Consider the following 12,674-nt stretch of genomic DNA (forward strand, 5'->3'; position numbering starts at 1 on the left):
TTTCTTCTTTCTTTTTTAAAGGGATGGGACAACAACCAGATCCAGCCTTTGGTCGAGTGCCTAGTCCTCCTAATGCGATGATGTCATCAAGAATGGTTCCTTCCCAGAATCCCATGATCCAGCATCCTCAGACCGCACCCATGTATCAGTCCTCAGAAATGAAGGGCTGGCCGTCAGGAACCCTGGCCAGGAGCAGGTGAAGAGCAGGGCCTTCTTTTTTGGCTGTGTCACCAGGCTTGCAGGACCTCAGTTCTCTGATCAGGGATCAAACCCAGGTCCTATGCAGTGAAAGTGCAGAGTCTAACCAGTGGACTGCTGGGAAATTCCTAGAACAGGGGCTTTGAAAGTCAGCCACCAGAATGTGCCGCAAGTTCAGGGAGTTACTCTCTGTTTTGCAGCCAAGCCTGTTTGGGGAGATCCAAAGGCCTGGGCTGATGCTGGAGTGTTATTTGGCTCATCCATTCTGAGACACCTTCCTACTGTGTGCATATCCACAAGGGTATGAGCACAGACAACTGTGAAAGAGAGAAGACAGGCTGTCTGAGTTTTCTTGCTCATGTTCTCTGCTTAAGTATAGCAACAGATGGTGGTCTCGGTGTGCCTGTCCTGTGTTTTGAAAATGACCCAGGAGGTAATCTCCCACTTTTCTTTACAGCACCTTTCCCCAGCAGCAGTTTGCCCACCAGGGGAATCCTGCAGCGTACAGCATGGTGCACGTGAACGGCAGCAGTGGTCCCATGGGGCAGATGAACATGAACGCCGTGCCCATGGCTGGCATGCCCATGGGTCCTGATCAGGTACAGGGTGCAGGGTTCTGTTCCTTCCCTTTCTCAACACTTTTTTTCCTGTTCTCTGGAGAGAACCAAAGCCTTAACTATAATGTAAAGGTCCTAGGTAGATTTCTAACTTGGATGTTTAACTTGAAATATATAATCCTTGAAAAAACTTTTGGTTTGAAGGCATTGGGCCATTTGATACTTTTAGAAACCTGTATCTAAGAACTGAATTAGTCAGCCAGAGCCATGTGGCAAGCCATCTGTGGAGACATAGGGATTCTTTTCTGTTGGACAAAGCGTGTGTTTTACTCATGTTTCTTCTGGTTGCCAACAGAAATATTGCTGACATGTCTACGCCATGACCTCCAAGGAAATCACTGTACAAATGACATTGCGCTAGGATTACCGGGAGTAGTGAATCATTGATTTAGGCACCCAGCTTTGAAGAAAGGACCAGCTCCAGTCTCCATCAACGGTATTTCAAGTGATGTCATTTGAGCAGGACTGAATTTTAAGCTGAAGTGTGGTTACCTACCTGTTTTCATTCCCTCCTCTATGTATCATGGTGTTTAAAACAAATATTTTTGACATTCTGCTTTTTGGGGATATGATTCTGGAGGTGCGGAGTGTTACTGATCGCAAACTGTCCTGTGTCCCTTTTTTTCTGCTTGGCTGTCGAGTCTTTGGAAAAAATAGAGGTGAGGCCAGAGAACATTGGAGAAATCAAGAGATGAGAACATCTGGCTTCTTGATAGTTGCAGTACTGGGTGAAGAGCGCGGTCCACATTTGAGGGTTTTTGTCGCAGGCTGGCTTGTGAAGGTGGCATTTCCAGGTTCTCCTTCAAGGATAGCTCCTAGCCTCCTCTTGGTTGTCCTAGGCTTTTTCCTAAATAGGATTTTTATCTGCCCCTAACGTCCTGTAATACTTCACCTCCAGGAATTGTCCTTGGTGTCAGATGGCTTGCAGAAGGGAAAACAGATGACAGTATTCAGTTGCAGCAGTGGCAGCTTTTCACTTGCTTATGTGCAGCCGAGCGCACTTTATTTAAAAACTAATGGATACATGCAATATTCTCTCGGTCTTGAGGAATGGTGAACCACATTCCTAGTTGTTGTCTAAACTTACCTGTTGGGCAAGAACTACGATTTTTGTTGTTGTGAAAAGTACTGGTTTCACCCTTTGCCTATATGGTAGAGCAATAATGCTTTTTGAAAATAAACTGCAGAAACCCCAAGGCCAGGTACTGCATTCTGAATCAGAATTTCGCAGTGTTTCTGTGAATAGATTTTCTTTTGTAAATATGACCTTTAAGATTATTGTATGATGTAACATATGTATATACCTTTTTTTTTTTTTGTAGGCCACAACAACTCATTTTTACAGAGTTTGTGAAGCTAAATATTTAACGTTGTCAGTTTCAGTAAGTTCAGTGTGGTGAGGTTACCACCAGAAGTTGTGCCCTGGATTTTGTGGCCTGGGGGAGGGGCTGTGGCCAGCAGGCTTTCCTTGCCCCTGTTCAGTCTCTTAATCTAAATGCTTTTTAAAGCGATCATTTACATGTAGACATTTACAATTTTTAAAAACAATTTCTCTACCAGAACTAAGCACTTCGTTAATTTGGGGGGAGAGAACAGATAAGGAGAAATAAACTTAAGAAAAAATCAAGAATTTTAAAAGATCAAGCAATTTGATTCCAAAGAAGAATGTTGGATTTTTAGGCAGTCCATAAATAGCAAGTCACAGGATTTTTTTTTTTTCCTAAGTTGAATGTGTCATCTTCTCATCCATTTTAGGAGTGTTCTAAGGTTTTGGTTGCTAGGACTTGAATCCTGCATTGAGATCTCAGGCGTAGAATCCTTGATGTGTGGTTTCTGCTCAGCTGAAACCACCTCTGCTCAGCTATCTAGTCCTTCTACTGTGATGTCCTGAGAATCGGAGGAAGTAGCATCATGGTTATTCCCTAAAGAGTTCAGTCTGCAGAGCAGCCATTTTCATGTGATTGAGAGCCAGGGCCTGACTGGGCGGCTCTTTATTCCCTCTCTCCCCCTCCACCACCCCTTTCTGCTGCTGCCGCTTGTCAGTTGGGAATAGGGAAGAAAGTCAAGTTTGATTCCCTTTACCTGGCTTACTTTATCAGGTTCAAGCAGTTGAATGAAATGGGGTTTTTAGACTGTCTACGAATTTCAAATGTCTGTTAGCCTTGGTGTCATTCTTAGCAATAACTGAGAGCCAGTTAAAATTTTTTTCACCCGTTTAGCCAATCTTTCTAGGTGTCTCTGAAGGTAAGATCATTTGATTTCTTTGACTTGTGTATGACTAAGTGAAACCTGTATTTCCGGAAACACCACTAGAGTCAGTTTGAGTTTCGCACTCCCCCCCACCTGGTTAAAAATAAATCTAAGACTACAAATCCATTAGCTTCCATCCCAGGGGCCTGCACTTTGCAGATAATGCATCCTCCGGTCTGGAGACAGAGGCAGAGCTGAGTAAGAGTCTCTTTTTAGACACAATTGCATCAGGTGTAGCTGAACGTTTCTTGAAGTTGCATGTATGTGGGAAGAAATAGAATGGTGCTCTTACCTTTCTTGACTTTTAATTAAAAACTCAGTTTTGGGATTCTTTTTCTCAGTCCATTCTGAATCCAGGCTAAGTGGAAGGCAACACCCCCTTTTTATATGGAAGAAAAGTGAAGTTTATTATAAGTTTTTATATTTTCTACTTGTTCATTGGTGCAAATTTAAGATTTTGATTTTAATAGATGGCAGTCTTTGAGATAATTTGTTGTTTTTACCTTAATTCCCCTTTTATTTTTTATGGATAATTCTTTGTACTTCTGCTGCCTACCTCTCCTCCGCCCCCCTCCCACCACTTTTTAAACCTTAGTATCTGTTGGGTGAACAGTATAAGTAACGTTTTCATCTGCTTTTAGAATGTGAGATATTTCCAGTACCTACTTTTTTGCTGAATCCAAAGATATATAAATATAAATATATATATTTTATAAAGATCAAAATGATATAAAGGAGATAACATTTCTTCCTTTTAAAAAACAAATAGAAATCCATTGTTAATGTTCATATTATGATGCCACTTTTCTAAATCATGCATCTTGATGGAAAGGTGTAAATATCAATCAGCAGGATGCTTAATCAGTATTTAATGTCTGAGGTGAATTGGGGTGTATAGGGGTGGGTACTACAGAACATAGTTGGCTTGCTGTCCTGTAAGTTCCGTGATCCATAGACCAGTGCAGCTGAAAAGTAAACAGAATAGGTTGCCAGTTACCCGTATGCCTGTCCAGTTAGTTCCCTTTTTATTTGCAGAAGCCATGCATTTGTTTGCAAGTGGGAAATTCATAGTAGTAAAACTGCTCGGACAGATGAACTGTCCCCTTCTGCAGAAGAGCAGGAGCTGCTGTTCAGCTCCAAGGCAGCCTGTATAATCACGAGCAGGGTGTTTTCTTTCTCTCTCTTTTGAAGAAGATGGAAATGTCATTCTGAGAGCAAGATTTAAATTCTCAGGAATTGACTTACAGTATTGAGAATGAATTCACTTTAAAACAAGTTTACATTAAATGTTGTTTGTAAAAAATCAAAATCATGCTTTACACTGCAGAGAATTCAAACCACATGGGCTAACTTATGAGACAGTTGAGTGGTAAGCTATGACTCCTTTGATCATTTTGGACATCATTGTAAATAAAGGTTTCTATTTAAAATTGAAGGCCAAGAGTGTGCCGCTTTTTTTTTCTTAATCCCAGTCGAAAGCAGGGTAAAATATAAGAAATTGTGTTTTAGATAATGGGTAAAGGTTTCTGTGAGGCTAAAAGAAATCTTGAGAAGCATGGCCCTCTTCTTACACAAGGTAAGTGCCTAGGGGGTCACGTGTTAGGGAGAAATGTGCGGAGCCAGGTGAATTTCCTCTTCCTCCTCCTCCCAGTCTACCGTTCCCACAGCTGCCGTTACTGATCGGACTGCCTGGTACATGACGAAGGGCTGGCTAAGGTGAGTGGCTTTGCAGTTGGTCATTATTTTTACAAAGTGTGATCCTAAAGCTGGTGTGATATGAGATAAGGTTCCCAAAGTATGGTAAATTCTAGTCAGTTTATAACCACATATAGCCCTTTTTAAAAAACCATCTAAACCCAAGGTGTCTTCCTTCCAAAAAGATGTTGACTGGTAGTATCTCAAATGCTTTAACAAAACAAAACCAAAAAACCAAACACACCAAAAAAAACACTCCCAAGAAATGGCCTTTTAGAAAAGTGTCAAAGGTTACCTCATACCAAGTGCTGGTCATTGGCTGGGGTTTTCAACATTGTATGACAATACGTAGACTACAAAATTCCTTTACAAATACAATTTTGTTAAGACTTGGGACATACATCAACTTCCTGTCTTTGCAGGACTTTAAAAAACATCAGTTCTGGGACAGATAACGAAGGAATCCTGGGAGAAATGGCATCTGGTCAGGAAGAGGAATGTCCACAACTGCACGGGGTTTTCTTTTACACGGGCCACACCATTTATTAACACCACCACTCTTGAAAATTGGGTTTTCTTATTAGATTCCCCTAGAAGTTTCCGAGCTGGTTACATGTAAATAGTCACATATATATACATTGAAGTCATTGTCTTCAGAGGCAGCCAGGGTTATAGGGCGAGATAGAAATTCATGTCTTTTGTGCTGCTGACTCATTGTCAAACTTGGTGCACCATTTCCTCCCTCTGTCCTGCTCCTTCTTTGTGACGAACCAAAAGAATAAGAGGCTTTAAAACAGGGTGGTTCTTTCCCTGTGGTTTTTAAAAAATTCCAGTGACTTTCACCCTTGGGGGAAATTTCCAAGAAAATCTCTCTGTTCTTCTTCCCTTGTGAGCCCCTCAGAGAGGGTTAGTGGTGACTTCTTGATATGAAAATGCATTTTGTGCAGCCGGTGAGGTATAATCCAGAGCAAAAGCAGGGACAAGCATGGACTTCCAGAAGCCTCACTGCTCCCGCTGGTTCTCGTCCAGAATCTGCCGCATCGACTGAGGGCGGGCTCTGTGTGTCTTGGCCTCCTGGCTAACAGCACAGGTCTGCTGGAAATCATTCAGGGTTTTTCATTGTACAGGTGACGCCTCTGGTTTTGGAGGTCCAGCTCGTGCTTCTTAACCTTCCCAGCCTTCCCACAGCTGTCCCCTGTAGAACAAAGCAGACAGTGTATCATGCTGCCTAAGGATTTCTTAATCGGCCCTACAGCTGAGTCAGCTTTGCTTCAAGGATGTGGCTGCTGAGAAGGAATTAATTCCAGATCCCTCAGACAGGGCTTGCTATTGTCTCATTGTCTAGATTGTCAGTTGTTGGCTCACACATAGTGACTGGCAAAGATGTCATGTAAGAATCTGGACAGGATGGTGCTAAGGAATGTGAGAAGTACTTTGATTCTCATCGCACCAGAGAGATGCTTAATTGGCCCATTATTATTTTCCTGTTAAAGCCACACAGACTTATATGCATATAATGATAGAAAATGAGGAGGCCGGAGGTTACAAATGGCAGCTTACCGTGGGGATGATTGGCCTGCAAGGTAACATCACGTCAAATTAGTTGCCACCATTAACAAATTGTCATATATATCTGCATTTCTGCATTTTCTCAATGAGTCAGAGGATTCAAATTGCATCCCATTCTGTTCTCTTTAAAGCAGAGTGACCTCTCCAGGTTGCCACAGCCTCCTGGCCCCTCACAGCCTCTGCTGACCCTAGCGTGGGTGAGCTCGTAGCATGGGTATTCTGGAAACCATTTAATGAGGTCACCTTGCTGCTGACACTATGGACCAGGGAGCAGCTCGGCAGCCACAGCCTTCAAGATGCCTGGTACTCAGCCGACTGACACACTTCTGAGCCTCTCAGGGAGGCCTTGAGCTTCCAAAGCAGAGATGATGATGTGGAGAACAACAAGGATTGATCTAGTACATGCAGTGTATCCAAGTAGGTTATTTTACTGGAAAGACTGACACGGCTGCTTCCTGTCTTACGGGAACAGACGAGAGGAATGAGAAAAGGGCATGCATGGGGAACAGCCTCAGCAAAGCAAACCGGGTCAGACCGGCTCTCTAGAGATAAACTGGTTCCTCAACTCACAGTGATTTGGAAGAAGGTCTCTTCATTTCTGGCCACTTGCGACGCTGAAACTGCCTAAGTTTTCAAGTGTCAAAAGGAGAAAGAGTATTAACCATCACCAAGAAAGAAAAAGTGACCCCCAGAGAACTACACGAAGAAGGCCTTTTAGGGGACAGTTGTTGCTGGTGGGTGAGCCAGGCCCTGGCAGGTCAGAGATAGGGCAGCACCCCAACCTCACACGTGCAACCTCTGAGGTTAGACTACAGGACGGGTCACCGTACAGGGCAGTTCTCAGGGTTTAAAAGCAAAAGCAATACCTGTATTGCTCATAGCTTCCTCCATCTTTCAGTCCTAAAGGACAGAGAAACATACGACATGGAAACACAATTTTAGGGCAAAAATGGCACCAGCAAGGACAAACTTTATAACTGTCTCTCTTCTTTTTTTAAAACACTTAGTGTTTTGGTCATAAGCCCATGATGCTGGAGTGACCCCTAGACAGAGGGGCCTGAATTCCCAGCAGTCCCTAAGACACTGTTGGTGATGTATACTCTGGGAGCCTCTTTATCACGTTCAGGCTACTGTCACAGACATTCAGCACCAACCTTGGTCATTCATGGTGGGGGACCCACGGGTGGGCGTGAACACCTGTGCTATCGAGGACAGACGGTGGGGAGATCCCAGCTGTGGGCTCTGGACCCAGTCCCGTTACTCATCACTAAACGAGGACATGCAGATTCACCTCAGAGGGTCGTCAGAACGCCTGTCAGTTAATGCCTGGAAAACCCTCAGCACTCTGGCAGGCACAGAGTGATAAATCTAAGTGACGGCATTCACCGTCAAAGTAGCACGTGGCTGGTGGATGTTAGAGAATTCACCAACTCCTGGGGATTCTGAGTTCACTCTTCAGATGGGCCCTCCTCAGTCCCCTCCTGTGGTCACCCCTTTCCACCCTGGGGCCCCTGCTCACCCAGGTCCATGTTCCGGGTCCGGGGGTTACACTGCTTGTAACCTTTGCAGCTCCTCAGCTCCATGAGCTGCACATGTAGCTGATTGAGGATGTCTCTGTCCAAGGTGTTCACTGCGTTCATCAACTGGTTGGCAAAAAGGTAGGTTATCAACGAGATGCAGATGGGAGCCCCCCACCCTCTTCTACCAGCCAGGGGGCCTGATCTGGGCAGGTGGGGAGTACGAGGTTGGTAAGGGGTGGTGACATCTACCTCCACGAGAGCTGGGGTTTGGAACAGTTGCCTCTAGCCTCATGTGCACGAAATCTCAAAAACCACTATGTATTTCACATTGAACTCTGGGAACCACTGGTCAGCAAACGTACCAAGCCTGGGAAGAAGCCCTTCCCAGCCTCTCAGGTCCTCTTGATGGGAAGGCAGCTATTTGGCAAAGGTCTGGGTGAGTGTCCAGGTACTGCTGTGACCCACTAACCAACAAGCTCAGTCAGCCCCTTTTGTAAAACACGGGGATGCCCGGTGGCCTATATGGTAATTAATAGCAAAACAAGACAATCGAGTTGCTGGCATTTACAAAAGGGTGTAAAAAATTGCTGTCAGGCTTTTCTGTAGAAGACTGGACAGTGCCAAGGCTGCTGAGAAGCTCTAAGGCTGAAGCTGGGTCATGACCATGTTTTATAAGGGACAGGCAAGTTCTGCTCACCAGGCTCTGTGGCTGATGAGTCCCATTCTTCAGTCCCGTGCATGTTCAGATGGGTTAATACATGGACGCGCAGAGTAAGGGCTGCGCGATCGATCATTAGGCCTATGGTCTACGGGATTTGGCCTGACCCTAAGAACCCCTGAAGCTCCAGGTTCTAGGCGTTCCTCAAGATCCCACAAAGCCTGCTGCAACAGTCCCAGGTGGGTAAGTTGGAATAGAGAGGTTATGGGTGATCAGTCAGTAGATAGTGGATTCGGGAGGATGCAGGCAGTGTGGCACACTGAGCCCCAGCCTTCCTGGTGCCTTCTCACTTCTGTCTTAGGGACTCCGTGGGACTTGAAAACCTATTGGTCATTTCTGCAGGCCGCCTACCTGGCAGGGCCTGTAGTAAGTACCCCACGCCCTCCTTTCTCCAGCCTCTGTTGTCTACCTGGTAGGGGTCTGTGTTGAGATCGAAGTACTCCAGGAAGCCGGTTGCGAATTCACAGAAGAGGAAATTGTGGGTTTCGTTGATGGTCCTCATGCACCAGTACGTGTTGTTGTTAGCGCTGGTGCAGGCGCAGAAAGGCCCCACTGCCAGGGAAGAGTGTGAGCCCTGAGCCGAGGAAGCCCAGCCACCAGCCCCTTCCTATCCTGCCTGAGGTTGCTGGGGGACCTGTTCCTGAAAGACCCACAGGGTCTGGCAGGAGCACTCACAAGCTGGGGGGATGCTGGGCCCCCCCGGGAGGAGCCCCCCCCGCCCCGGGCCCGGCTGGCTCACAGGTCCAGAGGGGCGCCGTCTGCCAGTGCTGGTTGTCGTGGGTGAAGCAGGTGAGGCCGGGCATGCTGCACGTGTCGTTGTTCTGCAGGCGCTTGAGCAGCTTGCGGAGTTTCTTCTTGCGCTTCTGTTCCCGTAGCAGCCACACCTTGTCCTTCTCTTGCAGACCCTTCCTAGGGGCACACAGGGCCACACCCCTCACACCTCCCCCGTCCCCACGTGGGAGCCTTTGCCTGCCCCAGGAGCTGTGGGCACAGCCCTGGGGACTTCCCAAAGGGCCTTCCAAGTCCTACTGCTGGCGCAGGGCAGGGCTGGGGCCAGATGAGGCTCCTGTCATCCTGCATTAGCTCCCAAAGCAGCACAGGGGTGGATGGTACTAGGAGATTGCTGGGCCTCCTACTCACACCTCCTCTCTGGGGCCTGTGTCCTGCCCTGCCCTGCCCTGCCGTAACCCGCTCTGCCCATAGGCAGCGCCTGGAGCCAGGTTTAGGGTTGATCTGGGAGTTGGGGCTCTGCAGGGCCCGCTGTGCCTCCCAGGGAAAGGCCAGGACTTGGCTTGTCCTTGTTTGTTTCAGCTTCGGGGAGAGCCCCCTTCTGAGGAGGGCCTGCAGCTGCCCTTACCTGAAAGGATGCAGGCTGGAGCCTTTGTGCTTGAGACGGCCTTTGTGCTGGGAGTGGTAACTGCAACAGACCACCCCGCCCCCACCCCCACCAGCCCAGCTTTCAGACACTGTGCTCAGGGCCACCCTAGTGGGTGGCTGCAAACTGTGCTTCTCTGGGACCCCTGTTTCTCCTCCTGGGCCATGCTAGGGAGACACTATCCCCAGGGTGGCAGGCCCCTGCCTGCCTGGCTCCTCCTTCCGTGCGTGAGCTGGGAGACCCTGGCTGAAGGCCTCAGCCAGACACAGAATGTGAGGGTAGGTATAAGTTAACCAAGCCTGGGGGCTGGGCCTGGCTCCAGGTGGGTTGCTTCCAGCTCCCCTGCCCGCCCAGCTTTTGCTTGATCAGGGCCAGCCCTGGGGAAACCCATAGTGGGTAAGCCCTTTCTGGAAAGGCAGCAGGGACTGTGGTAGCCACTAGCCACCTGGGGCTATTTCAGTTTTAATTAAACAAGTGATTCAGTTACAGTGGCTGCCATTCAGAGCTCTGTAATCACAGGTGGTAGGTTGGCCGCCACAAAACTGGACAGCACAGGTACAGTGCCTTCTGTCACCATGGAGGTGTGATTGGACAGCGCTGCTCTCGAGTTCTGACCCTTGGGCTGGGGATTCGCTGATCTGGTAAAGTGGGTCCCAGGCCACGTGGGCTGCTCCTGGAAGGGCTGTCTGTGGAGGCACTTTTCCTTCTGGGAAACTGGTCAGGGGTTGCCTGTGGGCAGGGCATGAAATCTGGACATCCGGGTGGTGACAGGGTGTGCATTACTCCTGGTTACTACTGTTTACTCTAAGCAAAGAATATAAAAATAATGAAAGAAGTGATGCTGTGTCCCAGGAGGGATCCTGCAGGGGCTCTAGGGGCCTCTCACCTGATTTTGTGACAGTCACATTCTTCTGGCCGTTTTTTCTTCAGGTGACCTCGGACTTCCCTTAGGTTCTTGATTTTGTTCTGCAGGGTCTCGATCTGAAGGAGGAAGCAGGAGAGGAGGCTGTGAAACTCTTGGGGGCTGGGTAAGAAGGGCCGGGCTGGCAGGGCCCCCAGTCGCAGCCTGTGTCCGTGGTTTCTGAGGTGGGTCCTTGGTTCTACCTGCTGAAGGAACCAAAGGTCATTCTCCTGTCTTGTCCTGCCTGAGAACCAGCTGAGCCCTTGGGGGACTTGAAGGCCTCCCCCCAGGCTTGTTGGAAGGAAGGGCTGAGTGTGGAGTAAGCATCTTGTACATCATAGAGGGGTGTGTCACAGCCGCGCGGTCCTTCTCTGCCCCTCGTCCCCCAGCAGGAACTGTCTGTCTGAGGCCCTAGTGAGGATCCTGCGGGACCTCTGTCCCCTGGGCCTGGCCTCCCTGCTTCCTGCTCTGGCCAGTGGCCCCGCTGAGCTCGAGGTGGCAAGAACCCTCCCGGCGCAGACCCCCTTCACCTCATGGTCAATGTGCAGCTTGTGGTCCTTCCAGGCCTGCAGGGACTTGTACAGGTCCAGGTCGCACCGGACTGTGCCATTCTCCAGGATGTAGCACCTGTTTGAGAGAAGGGGTCACGTGGTGCCCTTGGGTGGGGGGGTGTGGACGCCCCTGCTGAGGACCCAGCCTTTGATCCCTGCCTGGACTCTCACCGATGTGTGACTTTAATGGGGTTAGGGGCTGAGTAGTCCGGGAGGCCCCCAGTGCCACTGAAGTCCCCGCCGTCCCTGTCGTCTTGGTCCTCAGGGGCTCCTGGCCAGTGCCGCTTAGTGAGGTTGCGGGGCCGGGATGTGTCGTCCGGGCTGATGTGGTACCCCCTGACAGCCACCGAGCGGATGGAGCGATTCCGTGCGTAGCTGGCCTTGTACTCTGTGGACATCAGAGGGGAGGCTGGGAAGGCAGGCCAGGCTCCCCGGGCAGCGGACCCTTGATTCAGACAGGGCTGCACTCCCAAGCTGAGGGCTCAGGAAACCTACCCCTCGGGAAGCTGGCTTTAGAGCCCACTGGAAAGGACCTCTAGGTGATTCAGCTGGGGAAACTGATGTCCTAGAGCTGAGGAGGAACTGGCCTGAGATAAAATCTCCAGGAAGAGCTGTGCATAGATGAACCATCTGGGATGGCCACACAGTGGAGGATTCGAACACTAAACTCAAAGGTATCTACACCCCCATGTTCATCGCAGCATTATTCACAAGAGCCAAGAGGCGGGCACAGTCTAAGTGCCCATTGATGGGTGCACACAAGATGGAATATGACTCAGCCGTAAAAGAGAAGGAAACCTTGCTGTTTGTGACGACAGAGGTGGGCCTTGAGGGGGCTGTGCTAAGTGAAACAAGTCAGAAAAAGACAAGACAGGGCGTGATCTCATTTACCTGTGGCATCTCAAGTCAACCCAGCTCACAGATACAGACAGAAAACGGGGCAGAGGGGAGGGCGGGTGAAAGTGTCAGAAGGGTATTAACAAACTTGCAGTTACAAGTCCGTCCTAGGGATGAAGTGGACAGTGCAGCAACCAGAATTAATAATACTGTGCTGCATCTTTGAAAGTTGCTGGAAGAATAGATCTTCAAAAAAATATTTTGTGACTGTGTTAAGTGGACTTCTGGGGTGATCATTTCACAATATGTACAGACATCAGATTGTGACATTGTACACCTGAAACTAATGTGATATGTGAATTTACACCACAATAAATCCTCAGAAAACAAAACAAACAAAAAAACCAAACCATTCATTTGAACTGGACAAAAAAAAAGCCAAG

General features: G+C 48.4%; 2 protein-coding genes across 17 annotated transcripts in view; one reads left to right on the top strand and one right to left on the bottom strand.

Moving 5' to 3' along the window:
- NCOA3 (nuclear receptor coactivator 3) overlaps positions 1 to 4,500 on the top strand; it is a 129,444-nt gene extending 124,944 nt beyond the window's left edge. For 4 of the 6 annotated variants that reach the window (XM_069548748.1, XM_069548750.1, XM_069548749.1 and 1 more), the window contains 3 exons: positions 22 to 196; positions 656 to 797; positions 1,111 to 2,410. In XM_069548748.1, coding sequence (XP_069404849.1) covers positions 22 to 196; positions 656 to 797; positions 1,111 to 1,122 — 329 coding nt within the window. In that variant the 3' untranslated portion in view covers positions 1,123 to 2,410. Of the gene's footprint in view, positions 1 to 21; positions 197 to 655; positions 798 to 1,110 lie in introns of all 6 variants that reach the window. The other 2 variants (XM_069548752.1, XM_069548753.1) reach the window with 1 other exon arrangement.
- A 516-nt stretch (positions 4,501 to 5,016) lies between these two features.
- Positions 5,017 to 12,674, bottom strand: part of SULF2 (sulfatase 2) — a 124,958-nt gene continuing 117,300 nt past the window's right edge. For 3 of the 11 annotated variants that reach the window (XM_069548759.1, XM_069548758.1, XM_069548756.1), the window contains exons 12-21: positions 11,566 to 11,782; positions 11,374 to 11,470; positions 10,829 to 10,923; positions 9,925 to 9,984; positions 9,307 to 9,476; positions 8,977 to 9,119; positions 7,849 to 7,972; positions 7,196 to 7,229; positions 6,900 to 6,953; positions 5,017 to 5,955 (exon numbers count right to left, since the gene is read on the bottom strand). In XM_069548759.1, the coding sequence (XP_069404860.1) occupies positions 5,925 to 5,955; positions 6,900 to 6,953; positions 7,196 to 7,229; positions 7,849 to 7,972; positions 8,977 to 9,119; positions 9,307 to 9,476; positions 9,925 to 9,984; positions 10,829 to 10,923; positions 11,374 to 11,470; positions 11,566 to 11,782 (1,025 nt within the window). In that variant the 3' untranslated portion in view covers positions 5,017 to 5,924. The remainder of the gene's footprint in view (positions 5,956 to 6,899; positions 6,954 to 7,195; positions 7,230 to 7,848; positions 7,973 to 8,976; positions 9,120 to 9,306; positions 9,477 to 9,924; positions 9,985 to 10,828; positions 10,924 to 11,373; positions 11,471 to 11,565; positions 11,783 to 12,674) is intronic. The other 8 variants (XM_069548762.1, XM_069548761.1, XM_069548760.1 and 5 more) reach the window with 3 other exon arrangements.

Source organism: Ovis canadensis, chromosome 13 (genome assembly GCF_042477335.2).
Source record: "Ovis canadensis isolate MfBH-ARS-UI-01 breed Bighorn chromosome 13, ARS-UI_OviCan_v2, whole genome shotgun sequence".
In the NCBI taxonomy this organism is placed as follows: domain Eukaryota; kingdom Metazoa; phylum Chordata; class Mammalia; order Artiodactyla; family Bovidae; genus Ovis; species Ovis canadensis.